The sequence below is a fragment of the Notolepis coatsorum genome, assembly GCF_963971535.1.
Source record: "Notolepis coatsorum genome assembly, chromosome: 5".
NCBI classification, from domain to species: Eukaryota; Metazoa; Chordata; class Actinopteri; order Aulopiformes; family Paralepididae; genus Notolepis; species Notolepis coatsorum.
Genome location: NC_140169.1, coordinates 163,574,026 through 163,591,648, shown reverse-complemented (window position 1 = coordinate 163,591,648; position 17,623 = coordinate 163,574,026). Strand labels below are relative to the sequence as shown.

The 17,623-nt window shown below is 44.5% G+C and overlaps 1 protein-coding gene across 1 annotated transcript in view; it reads left to right on the top strand.

Annotated features, from left to right (window-relative positions):
• LOC311228453 (retinol dehydrogenase 7-like) overlaps positions 1-17,623 on the top strand; it is a gene marked incomplete at both ends in the record, with an annotated part of 217,004 nt that overhangs the window by 196,783 nt on the left and 2,598 nt on the right. Inside the window, one exon of the mRNA XM_084314360.1 lies at positions 16,240-16,498. Within this exon, the coding sequence (XP_084170486.1) occupies positions 16,240-16,498 (259 nt within the window). The remainder of the gene's footprint in view (positions 1-16,239; positions 16,499-17,623) is intronic.

The window sequence follows — 17,623 nt, the reverse complement described above, 5'->3', positions numbered from 1 at the left end:
CGCTCAGGTAGGCCCTGTGCCATCAGGCATTAATGTTGGCGTTAGTAATACTGCTTGTTGTCCTGTAAGACAACCGAGTTGTGTATTGGCGCAAGGGGCAGGATATTTGGGTAAACGTGACTCTGAGTTGGACGTTTTCCCGGCTATCCTGGAGCGTGCTGCTAATGCTAATGCTGTAATGCTGGGTCACTGTCCCATTGTTCCCCGCTGTGGGCTGTCACCGCTTTTCCCTCCTCTTAACCGGTTCATTGATGAAGGTCAGTCGGTAGCTAATGTGGGGGGTTTTGCTGAGACTTATTTACCTTTTTTACGGGTAAATGGGCTGACAACAGGGCGCAAGGCAGGTGTGCCTTGGCTTGAGAGCCAGGTAGCATCGATCCTTTGCCCTGGCAGGGTTGAACGGTGTCTCACCCGGAAGCCGACACTTGAGAGCAAGTTGGCCTGGCAGGTGGCAGTATGGACTGATGATGTTTATACCGCCATAGGATGGAATTTAGCTGCCGCCAGTGTCGTGGCTCAGCTGATTGTTTTTCTGTCCACATTGGGGCTGCAGGGCCAGCCGACGCTGAAAACATTGTGCGTGTTTTTGGGGTTATAGAAATCTTAAATCAGTCGCAAGCCTTAACCGCAGGGAGGATCAGGATGCTATCAACTCTTATTAATAGGCATCTCTGGTTGGAGCAGTCTTCCCTTGGGGAGGAGGAAAGGTTTCTTCTCCTTAAGGCTCCTCTTTCCGCGGAAGGACTTTTTTGTTGTTCTGCGGAAACGCAGGCGGTATTTGACCTGGGCCCCACACCGCCTCACACCATGCAGCCAGAGGTGAGAGCACGGCCTCGTCAGCGACTATGGCGAGGCCCTCGACCAGCGGCCACGTTTCCCCCGCCTGAGGTACCCTGGGCTCTACGTCAACAGGTGTCCACAAGGCCGACAGCCTTGGCGGCCGAGGGATCGGCTACATTGGATGAGCACGCCCTAAGAAACCGTCGCCGTTAGTGCCTCCCACTCCGGAGAGCCCGGTAGTGGTCTGGCAGGCGCGCGTGATTTTGGTGGTAGTAATATCACTGCAGGGCTACGGTGTGTAGGAACCCATGGGGTCCTCACACCTTGCATGTCCAGCTGCAGAACAGCTCCTCAGCGGTCCATGCTGGAGGGGTGTTCAGTGGGGGAGCTCTTGTCACCTGGTATGATGTCAGCTTCTCCCGTATCAAACCGGCCCTTTCTGTCGGGGTCCCCCCTTGGGTGTGATTGCCTTGTGGGTTGTATCAGGGACCGATGTCCCGACTCCACGAAATGCCCTGCCCGCACGGTTAGCGGGTCCAGAGTTGGCTACGCATAGCGGGTGGGACCGGGCCACCTATCTACAGTTCCTAGCGGGCCAGCGCCAAATGGCGGCGGGTGCGCTTTGGGAGTATCATCACATAATGGCTACAGCAGTGCCATATGTCGAAGTGGATGGAGATAACGTTGAGGCGGGGGCTTGCCTTGCAATTCGCACAACCCCACCCTCCGTTTTCAGGTTTGGTGCATACCCTGTTGTCAGGGTCGGCAGCAGTGACAGCTCTGGCCGACGAGATCCAATCTCTGTTGGCGAAGCAAGCCGTAGTCATTGCCCACGGGAGGACACGATGTCTGGCGTCTACTCCCGGTATTTTCTGGTGCCCAAAAAAACGGGAGGTGTCAGACCTATACGGGATCTGTCCGCGTTCAATCGTCTGATTGTGGTGAGACGGTTCAGAATGTTGACCGTCAAACACCTGTTAAACGCTGTCAGGGTGGGAGACTGGTTCACCTCCATAGACCTGAAAGATGTGTATTTTCACATCCCGATTTTCCCTCCTCACAGGAAATACCTACGGTTCCTGTTTCAGGGCGTGTCGTACGAATACCAGAGGTTGCCGTTCGGCTACTCTCTGGCCCCCCGCACATTCACCAAGTGCGTAGAGACCGCGCTGGAGCCTCTACGTCGTCAGGGGATACGAATTATTTTCTATCTCGACGACATTCCGCTCCTCAGCCGGTCGGAGGAGGTCGCCAGGTCTCATACCAGGCTGGTGGTGGAATTCCTCACCAAGCTGAGTTTTGCTGTGAACTGGAAGAAGAGTACGCCTCTTCCCAGTCAACAGGTGGAGTACTTGGGCTTGGTTCTAAGCTCAAGGCCCATGAGGGCAACCCTCTCGGAGCAGCGGCGAGTGTCTATCCTCGACGCGCTCGGGGGTCTCCGTCCTGGCGGGACGGTTACGGCGCTGTATGTGATGCGCCTGCTCGGTATGATGGCATCTGCTCACTCTGTGGTCCCTCTTGGCCTCCTCTTCATGAGGAGGATACAGAGGTGGTTTTCTAGTATGAAAATAGACCCGGTGAGAGTGGAAACGTTTGAAGGTTTCCTTGTTGATACGGGGGGATCTCGCCTACTGGAGGAGGCCTGGTACCCTCACCAGCGGGGTCCCCATGGGCGGGGACACATCACGGTCTTCACCGACACCTCCCTCACGGGATGGGGGGGGGGACGTGTCGGACCAACGCAGTGGGGGGCAGCTGGGCGGTCCATGCTGCCCGGTCTGCTATGCACATCAATGTGTTGGAATTGAAGGCGGTCCTCCTGGTCCTCAAGCGGCTCGGCCACTTGGTGGTGGGCGAGCACGTGTTGGTCAGGACGGACAGCACGATGGCAGCGGCGTATATCAACGGACAGGGTGGAGTATGCTCCATCCGTCTGCACCGGGCGGCGTTCGAGCTCTGGCTGTGGGCGTCTCGCAATCTGCACAGCCTGAGGGCGCTCCACATCCCTGGCAGGGAGAATGTGGGCGCAGATGCGATGTCGCGGGGCGGTCCTCATCACGACGAGTGGGGACTACGTCCAGACATAGTCAGACAGGTCTGGGACCGCTTCGGGGAAGTGGTTCTCGGTCAGTCGGGGGGACGATCCTCCCTTGGGGGTGGATGCCTTCTCGATGTATCCATGGCCGCCCGGGATTCTGTATGCTTTTCCCCCCATACATCTGATAGGACAGTTGTTGGAGCGGGTACGTTGGGAGCGCAGGACCTTGATCCTGATCGCGCCGGACCGGGGCACAGCTGTGTGGTTCCCGGTCCTGATCCAGCTCTTGGTAGCCCCGCCGTGGCCTGTTCCTTGGTTGCCGCGGGCCCTCTCTCAGGCGCACAGGTCTCTGTGGCAGTTCCCTGTGCTGGGCCAGCCGCTGATGGTTTGGCTGTTGAGAGGATGAGTCTGGAGAGGATGGACCCTTCTGTGGTCGACACCATCCGGAACATGCATGCTCCTTCCACTATCGTGGTTTACGCAGGTAGGTGGTGTATTTTCCAAGAGTGGTGTAGAGTGGGGGCCTTGGACCCTGTGTCCTGCCCCCTGGACGCTGTCCTTTCCTTCCTTCAGTCTATTTTGGATAAACTGTCTGCTTCGACGGTGAGGGTATATGCCGCAGCTATATCCTCTTGTCATGAGGGGTTTGAGGGTATTACGTTGTTCAGCCACCCTCTTGTGAAGCGTTTCCTGCTTGGCACTCGGCGCCTTAAGCCGGTGAAACGTTCTCTGTCTCCGAGTTGGGACCTCCAACTGGTCCTCGGTCAGTTGTCTGAGGCCCCGTTTGAGCCTCTTGAGCAGGCGTCTTTGGAACAGCTGTCTTTCAAGACTGCGTTCCTGCTGGCCATCACCTCCGCTAAGCGCGTGGGTGAGCTTTGTGCTCTCTCGGTGCGGCCTGAGTGCGTGTCTATTCGTGTCAATAGCGGTGTGACTCTGAGGCCTAATCCAGTCTTCGTGCCAAAAAATATCCGGAGCTCTTTTCGCTCCAGGGATATTGTGGTTCAGGCGTTTCATCCGCCTCCCCACGCTGGTGAGTTAGAGGCGAGCCTTCACCTGTCGTGTCCAGTCCGGGCTTTGGGGATTTACCTCAGCCGGACTCAGGACCTCAGGGCTACCGATCAGCTCTTTGTTTGTTATGGTTGCGGGTCCTCAGGGGGTACATTTGTCGGGCCACGCGTCTGCTCTGTCCTATATCTCAATATGGCGAAAGAGCGAGACGCGATTCGCCAGTACGAATATATAACGATAGGTTATGTATATAACCTAGTTATATGAGTACTGGCTGAGCGTCTCGCTCTTAGCGCGCCCTGAGGTCCCTTGGTGGGGTTTTTCTCAATGGAAAACTTTTTCCTGAGGACGGGCAAGTGTGACCATGCCTGGTGCCTTATAGGCGGACACTATGGGGCCTGGTCAAGTGCATGTGTGCTTTGTTTTCGTTAATGAAGTACAGTAGGTACTGGAGATGAGGTATATCTCAATATGGTGAAAGAGCGAGACGCGATTCGCCAGTACTCATATAACTAGGTTATATACATAACCTATCGTTTTGTTGTTGTTGTTTTCAACTGCTAGGCAGTGGTGGTTACTTTGGGTTTTTCCCACAGTTATTTTATACTGGTGTTTTTGAGTTTTCTACAGCTTTTATTTGTATTTATTTTATTCTTGTGTTTTCCCCCACCCTCCTTTCCCCTCTTTGTGTGTGTCACCCCCCCCCCCCCCCCCCCCCAATCCTGACAGTAACTTTTGACTGCAAGATTCAAATCAATCTCAACAGAATAAGTAAAGTGAAAGTACAGTACTGTGAAATTTCCTTTGAAAGTGGAGTAAAAGTATAAAGTTATCCAAAACAAAAATACGGTAAGTCCCTAAAAATGTCACCCAAAAAAAGTACAGTACTTAAGTAAAAGTACTACATTGCTGCTTTCCAGGTTAAGTAGTAACGTTGGCATACAACAGGGATGTGAGCTATCCACGCCAGCTTTTAGGTGAAAGGTTATTAGATTAGATTAAAATGTATTGTCATCATACAGCACAAGTACTGTACAATGAAATAAGTGCAAATGTAACCGTAAAGTGCAACAGTAATATACAATGTACAGGTGATTAAACTGGGTATAAAATATATAAATTAGTACTACTGAGTAATAGTGCTAATCAGATGTATGTACAGAGTTGTAGTATTAATATGTACAGGTATATAAAGACACTATGGTAGTAATTCATACTGGCCAGCAGTGTAACTAGTAAGAGTAGGTAAGGGATATTTACAGATAGATATAGTATCTACAGATATGTAAAAATAATTATATGCAGGTATGTACAGACAGATGTGGATAGATATATATGGTAAGAATAAATATATATATTTACTTTAGTAAAAGTACTTCTTTGCTGCTTTCCAGGTTAAGTAGTTGGCAGAAAACAGGGATGTGACTTATCTAGCTTTTATAGGTGACATGTTATTATCAGAGCTAATATAGACACATAAGCCAATATGCAAGCCAGTAAAGTTTATTACGCAATCGCCTGCTTAGGAAATGTTTGCCTGTGTTTCAAGTGTCCCAAATGGACCGTTGACCCTGAAGGCGACAGCTTCCTACATACAAGAAACGTACCTGGAGAAAAAGCATGTTTGATTCAGCAAAGATCACACCACTTCAGTCTATTTTTTATTAGATCTTTTTTTAACGTTTATTTTTTCATGGGAAGGACACGTACAACTTTTGAGTACCGTAGCAATGGTATGTTTGATCCATATAAGTTAATGTTCAATCTGGTTGTGATTAACTCAATGGAACGATCTGAAGAGCTTATTGAATCATGACATCAATAACAATTGTTTTGTATTCGTATAGAACTCACTTACATTTTATTGTGACATTGCTTTGCAGAGCTTGCTTTGAGTGACATACTGTAGTCTTGTGGACTGATTTTGATACTTTGTATTCATTTAATTATTTTAACTTTACCGGTAGATGTGCTGCAATGCCATCTAGTGGTCAGCTGAGGTTCTGCAATAGCTGCTTAACAAACGTCAGACTATACTGTGTAGGGTTTTATCGCATCAAATTACTGTATTTGATGGCTTTTTTTGCGTGGAATATGTATCAATAATTTCTTATTATTTCAATATAACTCCAACCTCATCACATGTTTGATATTAATAATATATTTTCAAATGGTTCTGGGTCCATTTCTGAAACAGTTCTGCAAACCTGATATGTGTACAAGTTGACAGTACATTTCGCTGAGTACATTTTACTCAAACTGAGTAAAATGTTACTCACTTGGGCGCAAATGGACTCAGTTTGAGTAAAATGTACTCTGTGAAATGGACTGTGAGACCCAGTGTTCCTATGGCTCCGTTCACACTGCAAGCCTTACTGCTCAATTCTGATTTATGGCTCAGAACAGTTATTTTTTAGTTTGGCTGTTCATATTGTTTTTTAAATGTGGCTGATATCAGATTCCAGTGTGAACTGGTCACATGCTCCAGTCCTGACCTGAACTGACCCACATGCGCAAATGAACAATAAAGAAGATGGATTTAATAAATTAACAATCTAGAATGGCATACAAGTCGCATTGAAAGTGACTGTTCAGACTGAGGTCGTGTTGCAAAAATATCCTACCTGTATCTGATTCAGGACCAATGAAAGTGGCCCAGATCATAATTGAAAAGATCAGATTCCATGTGATTTGTGTTGTTCACACTGTCGTGAATAAATCTGATCTGAGTCGCATATGAGCAAAGAAATCAGGCCACTCCCGTCTGCAGTGTGAACATATCTTATTATGACCAGGTGTCTTGTTGGTGATAATCCAATCTCGTTCCCAGTTTTATCTCCGTGAGATAAAGCCTGGTAAAGAACTACGGCCGAAAGTGTCTGTGGGGTAGAATTTCCGGTGTATGTACTTCCCCTGGAAGCTGCTTCCGAACGGACCAAACTTTTCCCGAATCCTGTCGGCAAACAAGCTAGAACGTCCCGGTCATGTAGTAAATTCTTCAGGCAAAGCCGTTGCAGTGGCTTAAAGGAGGAAATATTGTGCACTTCACATGTTTCTATAATTGTTTTGTCGAAACCGGAAAGCCTGTAGCCTGTACTTCCGTTTAGACATTTTAGGAGGCATATCTTTACCAGCCTAGCGATAATCAGGGCCGTTTCTAGCTTTTTGGGGGCACTAGCTAAATGTTGTTTGGGGGCCCCTATTTTGTGAAACTATGGTGGGGGCATGCATTTAACCCTTTAAGGTGGGCATGCATTTAACATTTAAATGCATCAATCTGGTGCACTTTGATTACCACTGGTGAACCGTTAAATGCCAGCACCCACTTCAATGATAGCGTTGTGAACGCATAATCTCTGTTTTAAATTATGGCTATGTGTCTAATCTGCCTGTCGTTTATCAATGACTTGTTTGCAGTCAACATTGTCGAAACGGATTGTTTTTTAATCGGTTCATTTCCGTTTTCATAGCATTTTTGAAAAGCCCTCGTTTTTCAGGAAAATATATAGATTCCGTGATCAACGGCATTTACTGGAATATTCTGGCATACACAAAAACGTTGTAATTTTTCGGCCTATTTATGAATAGTTTTCAAATAAACGCTAGATTATCGACAGTATGTGTACTTATGCACGCTATAGAAGCGGGCTGAAATATCTATTCTCTCATTTCCTGAACAGCGGCACACACAGACACACACACACATATGGGACACGTTGATATATCTGTGAAAAAAGCTCTGATTATCCCAAGACTGGTAAAATAGATTCCTTACCTCAGATCAGATGTTATCCAAAAAGAGTATTCCAATTCCTGATCGCCATTCCAAATATCGATCGCGTTTATTGATTCAGCGTTGGGTGCTGGAAATACATAATCCACACATTTCTGAGGGCCGGCGATCACTTGGTCTCTTCAGTTGCCTTGACGGAAAAGTAAAATGAGGAAACTGCCCCCCCCCCCCCCCCCTAACTAATGGAGTGCAGTTACACAGGGAGAGACGATAGGGGGCGGTATCTTCCCAATTGAGCTCAGAGAGACTCTGCAACACTAGCGTGAGGCTCGATTGATATAATATGAATTCAAATCGCCAATACAAAAAAATACGACAAACAAACGCTATATGTCGTTGGCGGCACTCGACTGGCGGCATGAACTAACAACGTATAGCGTCATTGGCATCCAAAGTGTTAAGAGGAAAAGCACGTAGAAGCGTATATTTTTTTCTCACAAATTCAAATCAAACATCTCAAGTTGACCCCAGCAATGGCAGAAAAGTATAATAAATAGGAAACACTGGGGCTCCCCTACATCAAGAAACGTCTGAAGACTTACAAGATTTACCGAATCTGCATTATATAACTCCAAAATGCACATAAATGAGACAGATACAGCATTTTACTTACATTTCTGACTATTGAAATGAATTAAAGGAACACGCCAACATTTTGGGAAATTAGCTTACCATCTTCTCCAGAGAGAGACAAGAAGATACCAGTTTCCTCTCTGTGCGTTCAGTAGAAAGCTATCTGGCTGCATGTTAGCCTAGCTTAGCACAATGAATGGAAGCGGACATGGCCGGTTAGCCTTCGGGAGAGGTGTTAGTTGGACAATGCCTAGGCTAACCGACACTGTCCGCTTCCATTCATTGTGCTAAGCTAGGCTAACATGCAGCGAGATAGCTTTCTACTGAACGCACAGCTGGTATCTATCTTCTTGTCTCTCTCTGGAGACGACGGTAAGCGAATTTCCCAAAATTGTTGGCGTGTTCCTTTAAGTGCATTTATGTTTAGCCTCTCTGTTGCTTTTCGTGTTTCTTTGATGAATGTATTTTTTGTTCCCTCCTCAGGCGTCTGAAGGACATGTCCTCACAGATCTTTCTGAGGTAAGTTTCTGTTTACCTTGTCAATGTCTGAAACCAACTGCCTTTTATATTAGAAACAAACTACAGTTTATATTAGAAACAAACTTGTTTCACTTTTGGTGACGTTTTACTCTCCCAGGCTACTTGTTTGAATTTACCATCAAGGATCAAGAAATAATAATAATAATTATTATTATTATTATCTTTATCAGTATTATATTATCGTTATCAATATTATTATTTTCTTTTCTGGAAATTCTCTTCAATCGGATTCTGTCTTTTTCTAAATAATTTAGTTGATTTCAGTTTATTTGACAAAAAGCATGATTCAAAAACAACTTGCTTTCAGTGACAAGGATAACATGATACAGTCCAGGGCCCTCATTCATCAACGTGGACGTAGAACTTGACCTACTTCCACACGTAAGCACGGAATGTAGAACTAGCGTACGCACAGGGAAGTCGGCATTCATCACACGTGCGTACGCAGGCTATATGGTCCTCCGTGTTGATGAATACCACTTTGTTCTACCGTCAATGCTCGTGCATGATTATCCATATATGGTCATGAAAATGAGGAAACACCCCCCATGGGATGTGAAATAATGGACGGACCCGAGCGGAACCCTGAGAAACTCCACGAAGATTGTTCACTGCTGTCGAACCAAGAGACACTATCGCGTATTGTGGGATAAATAAAAGGCGGACTCGTAAACGGTGATGTCAGATATCAACGGCTCCCTAAGACCATTGCTGCAATTCTGCCTGGACAGCTCAAAATACTAATAAAGACCGTTCGTTGACCACTGTTTGGCGTTGGTTGTGTGTCATTATAACCGTGCTGTAATATGAATGCCTTTATTAGTTGTGTTCGATTGGCTATATGATTTTTAGAGGCATCTATTTTGTTGTCGGCTAATAAAGACCGCGCTGGAATATGACTGCCTTTCCCCGTGTTGTTTGATTAATACCAGGGATTAAAGTTCTCCTCAATTTGATTCCAAATCGCGATGGATCTCCCGTCAATTTTCTACCTGCTGCATATGATTTCTAGAGGCATACTACAATCTATTTTGATGTCAGTATTGGGTAGCCTATATAAACAATATAATACGAGAGCATATACAAGAACAATGAATCTTACTGCCATGTATGATGTAGCCGATACGCCATGTGTAGCCTGCCTATATGTGATCAATACAAACATGAACTTGAATTCCATCATGTCTGTGTGCGGGTCACTGCGGGAACTCACAAGGCTGTTGTCACAATGTAAATAAGAACGTGCACTGAAAAGTTACAGTATGTAGTTGGTTGATCATTTGTATGACAGTCAGTAAACCCTTGCAAAAAGTATCCGTTTTATTTAATGAATTGAAAACATTCAGCATCGCCTTCCTCCCGGCATCCAGCAATAACATGTATCAGGCAAATGCGCATCGCAACATTGACTGAGTGGAATCCCTTTCTATTCACATAACTGCATTTGTGATGGAGCTTTGACAGCTACAGTAACAGTCTATTGGTCGATCCATCTCCAATATCACGATGGACCGTGCCGCGGTGGCAAAGACGTACCCGAGGGTGGAGAGGATCTTGAATGAATTCCATCATCATATATATATGTTGTGTGTCTGTCCACTATGTTTGTTACTTTGTTATTCCCCCCCCCTATCTATGTAAAGCGACCTTGGGTCTCTTGAAAGGCGCTATATAAAATGAAGCTATTATTATTATTATTATTATTATTATTATTATTATTATTATTATTATTATTATTATTATTATTATTATTATTATTATTATTATTATTATTATTATTATTATTATTATTATTATTATCACATCTGTGCGGGAGCTCACAAATAGACTGTTAGTCTCAGTGAAGTTTCAACGGAGGTCATCTATTCTAACCAACAAATTGAAGTAGAAAGCATTTCGTGACCAATCTTATTTGGAAACATGACACACAAGATCATTTGCTTTTTATTTGAAACAATATCTAATCACGTTTGGAGGTTGGTGTTTTGCGTCTGCCCCCCCGTGCCAAACAAGCAGGCCAACCTCTTGTTCGCGTGTGAGCCCGTTATAATTACACTACTGTCGCTATTTTGCAATGAACTATAATGAATTACGGGTCATACAGAAGTTGAACACTAATGCACGGAAGCTTATTTCCGCCTTGGAACTAATGCAGGACTGAGGAGTGCTTATGCGTAGTAACGATATTCTACCACTGGGAGCTAGGTACGCCAGGTCTGACCTGTGCGTAGATGTACGCACGAAGTCAAGTTCAAGTTGAAATTGATGAATCCCACTCTTTGCTTAGAAATGATCGTACGCACAGGGTAAGCACATATCTGTGCGTAGAACACGTTGATGCATGAGGGCCCAGGACTTATTTCCATCATGGTTCTTGCTGTTACTGGGACAATACAATACAAATACTGATACAGATATTTACATGAAAACATCTTAAAAAATACATAGTCATCTATGACAATACTACTTGCCTTTCTGATACATGAAAAATCTACTAAAACTACAAAACATGCTACTGCTGAGCTACCATGTTTCTACATTCTATGTTATTTTTTAAATATGTTGGTTACCTGTGCTTTTTATATACAAAGGTAACTTGCTCAAGTGTACAGCTCCACTAAACATATTCAAACGTATTTGTGTAATTAATATATCTATGTCTGAGAAATGACAATAAGTGACCTGGTAATTAAGTGATTAGATTAGATTAGATTAGATTTGTACAGGGGTGTAAAGTACTTGAGTAATTGTACTTCATTACAATACTTAAGTACTGTTTTGGGGGATTTGTACTTTACTAAAGTATTATTAGGTTTGTATACTTGTACTTTTACTCGATTACATTTCAGAGAAAAAAAACATACTTTTTACTCACATTTAAAATGCAGAACTACAAAGTACAAATCTCACAGGTCCAACCATTTTAATTCGTATATTTGTTTCTCTGGCCGAACTAACTTTAACGTTATTAATCCTGCGGCCGCACTTTATTTAAAAACAGCCAATCAAATCCCCATCAATGGAAAATGAACCCGCCCATACCCATGCTGATTGGTCCTTGTGCAAGACTAGAAAGCGGGGATCTTTGATTAAACACCTGCTATCAGAAGACTAGACAGTCAGAAAAAAAGTTTTTACTTTAACTTTATACTACTTAAGTACATTTAAAAGTAGAAACGTTTTGACTTTTACTCAAGTGTGTTTTTAGCCAGATACTCTGACTTTTACTTGAGTACGATTTTGAGACGGTACCCATACTTTCACTTAAGTATAATTTCTGGGTACTTTTTACACGCCTGGATTTTTATATCTGTATGTTGTGTATGTCATAAATGTCATTATGAATTGAAAATGGGGGACCCTGATGTAAACAAGACGAAAGTCTTTCTCTGGTCTGCATGCCCTTAACAATTGTGTGTATTGAGCTGCACTGTACTGTACCCATTCTGCAATCTCTCAATAAAGTTTTCAATCAATCAGAGCTACTTGACTTGGTGTCTTCCAGGTGATCCTGTCGCACCTGACCTTGACCTGTGCTCTGATTCCGGCTGCTATCCTCATCGTCGCCTGGTACATGATAAGACATTCCCTCACGGTCGGCGACCTCCACCAGAAGCATGTCTTCATCACCGGGTGCGACAGCGGCTTTGGGAACCTGCTGGCCCGACAGCTGGACCAGAGAGGAGATCTCAGCATCATCGCCGGCTGCCTGACGGAGAAAGGTGCCGCGGACCTGACGTCTCTGACCTCCCCCCGGCTGAAGACCCTGCTGCTCAACGTCACAGACAGCGCGAGCATTGGGAAGGCGGAGGAGTTTGTGCGCGCGGAGGTTGGGGAGCGAGGTGAGCCGGAGCCGGGCAGACAGTAGGGGGTGTGGAGATAGATAGGGTGCCGGTCGGAGGTAAGCACTGAGAGATAAAGGGATATGGGTGCCTGGCTGGCTACCTCACCGCCCTCCTACATGTCCACACGGAGGATCTGCGCACGGTTCCCAAACCATTTGTCTCTGATCCAGGCTAGAGGAGAGAATTATCCTTATATAATGAGACAGCTCAATTGATCAATGGGATTATCAATGGGACAGCTCAATTTATCATTACAGATTCACAAACAACTGATCCATGGGTTACACAACACTTAAAAGGTTGCACACATTGTAGGCCAGAATCAAACCAGCAACCTGCAAGGCTGTACTTATAACTAAATTACTTTACATTCCTGGCTTCAGCATGCTGGCCTCATAGAATGAGGTCTTATCTCGTTGCTTCATAAGGGCCTCATTCAGCCCTGCGCTTAATGCACCTTCTTTGCCCATTCCAACCTCATAGAGTTCCCTACAGGGATGGCAGCATGTAAAGAGAGTCGGGATTGTTGTTTGTCTGGTTTATAAAAATCATATTTTTCCAGATTATAGCCTGTGTGCTAAATTAGACTATAGTAGCTCTTTTAGTTGGATACTTTGAAAGCAACTGCTAACATGCAGTTTGAACCAATTACAGGACAGGAACATGCCTGAAACATTCATATCTGTGAATAGAAAGAAAGAAATCAGCCCTGTATACTATAGAAACAATCATACTATATACTGTACAGTAATACTATAGTGAATCACTATAGAAAAACCATATAACTTACTATGGGGAGTCTCTTAGTTTAGTGTGTATGAAAAATGTGAGCGCTGGTGTTATAGAGATACGGTGAGCAGCTCTGGTGTTATATAGATATGGTGAGCAGCTCTGGTGTTATAGCGATATGGTGAGCAGCTCTGGTGTTATATACTGTAGATATGGTGAGCAGCTCTGGTGTTATAGAGATATGGTGAGCAGCTCTGGTGTTATAGAGATATGGTGAGCAGCTCTGGTGTTATAGAGATATGGTGAGCAGCTCTGGTGTTATAGAGATATGGTGAGCAGCTCTGGTGTTATAGAGATATGGTGAGCAGCTCTGATGTTATAGAGATATGGTGAGCAGCTCTGGTGTTCTAGAGATATGGTGAGCACAGGGAACAAAATAACCACCGCCAAACGCCAATGGCGTGTAGATTTCCTCCTTGGCTGGTAAATTACAGAGGCTACTAAGCCACTCTGGCGTGTAAAGAAATTGGGAGGCATATGAGCATATTAGAGTATTCTATCAAGGCTATACAGTGCAAGCATTTCACTCGCATTTGCCACAAAAAAAAATAGATTTGTGCGAACTGGAAAAATCATTTAGGAGCACAGTGTGCGAGTAATTGTCTTGCGTAGTGGGCGTGTCAACGTGCAATTGTCATTTCATAATAGTCACGGAGCAGCGTGGACCAGCTCTGTAACAACTCATCTCGAGTCTGCTTCTATGTGCAAACGAAAACTCTGCGAGCAGCAGTTCCAATTGTCTAACATGCTTTGCATCCTCACCAGTCCTGTATACTAAGCTAACCTGCTAACGCTAACTACTGCTAACGCTAATCACTGGTAAGTGGGAACGCTCAAAGGCATAGTGAGGGAAGGAGGGGCTGAGAATCTCTTTCTCTGTGTGTGTGTGTGTGTGTGTGTGTGTGTGTGTGTGTGTGTCTCTCTCTCCCTCTCCCTCTCGAACCTATTTCATTCAAAAGGAAGATATTGATTAGGGATGCTATGGAAGATATGATTGTTATCGGCCGATAATCAGTATAAATATGCGATCGGTGAATTCCGATAATGAGTCATATTCGCCGATCGCGGAAACCGATCAAGCGGAGATCTCACTCGCTGTCTGTCTCAGACACACAGGACCTGCAAACTGCCGCTCCTCCTCCTCCTCTTCCCTTGCCCCGCCCGCACCCGTGTAAAGTTTGTAAACACAGAGGACTCCTCTGCTCGAGTCTATAGTGCATTCTAACGTTAGCTACCTAGCTATCATTACTGTTTAAACAAAATTACTAGGGATGCCCCGATCGATCGGCCACCGATCGTTATCGGCCGATAATCAGGATAAATATGCGATCGGTGAATTACGATAATGAGTCATATTCGCAGATTGCGGAAACCGATCAAGCGGAGATCTCACTCGCTGTCTGTCTCAGACACACAGGACCTGCAAACTGCCGCTCCTCCTCCTCCTCTTCCCTTGCTCCGCCCGCACCCGTGTAAAGTTTGTAAACACCGAGGACTCCTCTGCTCGAGTCTATAGTGCATTCAACCGTCAGCTAACGTTAGCTACCTAGCTATCGTTACTGTTTAAACAAAATTACGCAGTCAACTATTCACTTTTAGTAGGCATTGTCTAACGGTATGTAGCCGGCTAGCTACTGATAGCTCCTGATATCAACAAATGCTCCAGCAAGTCTAGTAGTGCATGTTGATACCTCCGTTAGCTCACGTCAGCTCACGTTAGTTCACTGTTCAAAACGAAATGTCCCATTGAACTAAATAGTTCACTGAGGCGTTGTCTTAACGTTATATAGCCGGCTAGCAGTAGCTACAGATAGCTCCTGATATCAATGTCTTATAACACTGATTCGATGCGTATTCGAGCTGAGGGCATGTTGTTGAATGTGATCAATAGGGTCCAGCTGCAGCTCCGGAGAATCCTGGCCATAGCTGGAGGCTACTCGAGTACACACAGACAGTGGAGCTGTTTGCAGATAGCGAGCATTTTGACTTGTTGCGTGGTGGCGATGTCTCGCAGATAATACAAGTACAAGTCTAATTATATAATATATATATTTTATAAAAAAAAATGTATATACAATTATTTTTTATTATTTTTTTAATCAAAAACGATCGGTATCGGTATCGGCCGATATGGCTCACGACGATCGGTGATCGGTATCGGTGGCAAAAAACGTGATCAGGGCATCCCTAATATTGATGGACAGTAGCTATAGTATAACTATTATTCAATAGCATTTAAATTATAATGCATTAAATAATTGTATAAAGATTTTTCCAAAGCAGCTTGACAATCAATATCCTTTGCGTCTAGTAGGCATGGGCCAATGTGTGATTTTGGTGGTATGTGCTATTTGCACAGATGTTTGTCCCTTAGTATGCACACGCACAGTATAATATGCATGTAATAAATAGTTTGTTTATAAACTCTGTTACTTGAAACATGTTCACTGTGCTCCTAAATTTCTTTGTGTGCTCCTAATATTTTTTTTAATTTAGGAGCACATGTGCTCCCTGGGAAAAGGGTTAGCGTAGAGCCCTGTATAATAGTAATAATAATTACACATGGCGATATACTAAAAAGCTATTTCTAATTTCTGGCTGGTAAAAAATCTGCCTGGCTGGTAGTTTTTTTAATCTACCTGCCACCTTGGCTGGTAAGCCAAAAAGTTAATTTTGTTCCCTGGGTGAGCAGCTCTGATGTTATAGAGATATGGTGAGCAGCTCTGCTTTGGTGTTATAGAGATACGGTGAGCAGCTCTGGTGTTATAGGGAGTAGATGACCATTTTAACAGGTATCAAAATAAGGAGGGGTCAGACCAATGAGGGTTTTGTAAATGAGCGTAAGCCAATGAATCTCTCTCTCTCTCCCTCAGGTCTGTGGGGGTTGGTGAATAATGCTGGGAGGTCGACGCCCATTGGTCCAACCGACTGGATGCAGGTGGAAGACTTCACCAAGGTGCTGGATGTGAATCTGATGGGTGTCATCGAGGTGACCCTCCGGTTCCTCCCGCTGGTCAAGAAGGCTCGGGGCAGGGTGGTCAATGTGGCCAGTGTCCTGGGGAGGCTGGCTCTTGTTGGTGGAGGCTACTGTCTGTCAAAATGGGGCGTGGAAGCCTTCTCTGACAGCCTCAGGTAAAAATGGACTGCATTTATAGAACAGCTTTTATCCAAAGCACCCATTTTGCTCTTATGTCATGCTCAGGATGGGATTCCTTTCCACCCTGTTCCCACCCGAGGGTTTGGAAGGGAACCCAACCTGAGTATGACATGAGAGCACAATGGCCACCGTGTGAATATGGTCAATGGCACCTAACGTAAGACCAAATGCATACCTATCCACACCTGTGTATTTACCTGCACATAGTCCTTTTACACATCTGTAGATATTATATCTATATCTGTACATATCCCTTATAATCCTTTTTACATATCTGTAGATACTATATCTGTACATATCCATTACCTATACTCTTACTAGTTACGCTGCTGGCCAGTATGACTTACTACCATAATGTCTTTATACCTGTATCACTGTACAGGCGAACACCAGCTGATAGGACAGAGAGACTTCGGCTCAGCTTCTTCCCCCAGGCCATCAGAGCCCTGAACACTGAACTCTCCACACACAAGCACACATGAGCACACGCACAACACACTCACTGTACACGCTCACACACTAGCAGCCACTTTAATATGAGCAGGCACACACTCATGCTGCACACGCCCACACTTATGGCCACTAAGGAAGGGCCACTTTAAAAATAGTATAGTATAACCGGAGATTGTATAAATTAGCATGTACAGAAAGACACTACTAAGGACCTAGTATATCCTCCATGCTCTGTAAATTATGTACACATACCGATATGCCCTAATGTGTTACTTGTTTATTGCACAATGTTAATTGTTTATTGCACAATGTTGATTCTATTATATGTTATTTGCACATCGTTGCGGGCAAGACCACCCGCATTTCATTGTATACTTGTATGCTGTGACAAATAAATCTCTTGACTTGACATATTAATACTACAACTCTGTACATACATCTGATTAGCACTATTACTCAGTAGTACTAATGTATATATTTTATACCCAGTTTAATCACCTGTACATTGTATATTACTATTGCACTTTACTGTTACATTTGCATTTGTTGGATGCCAAACTTATTTTGGTTGTACTGTACTAGTGCTGCATGGTGACAATACATTTGAATTAGGGGTGTAACGATTAACCGATTAATCGAAATGCATC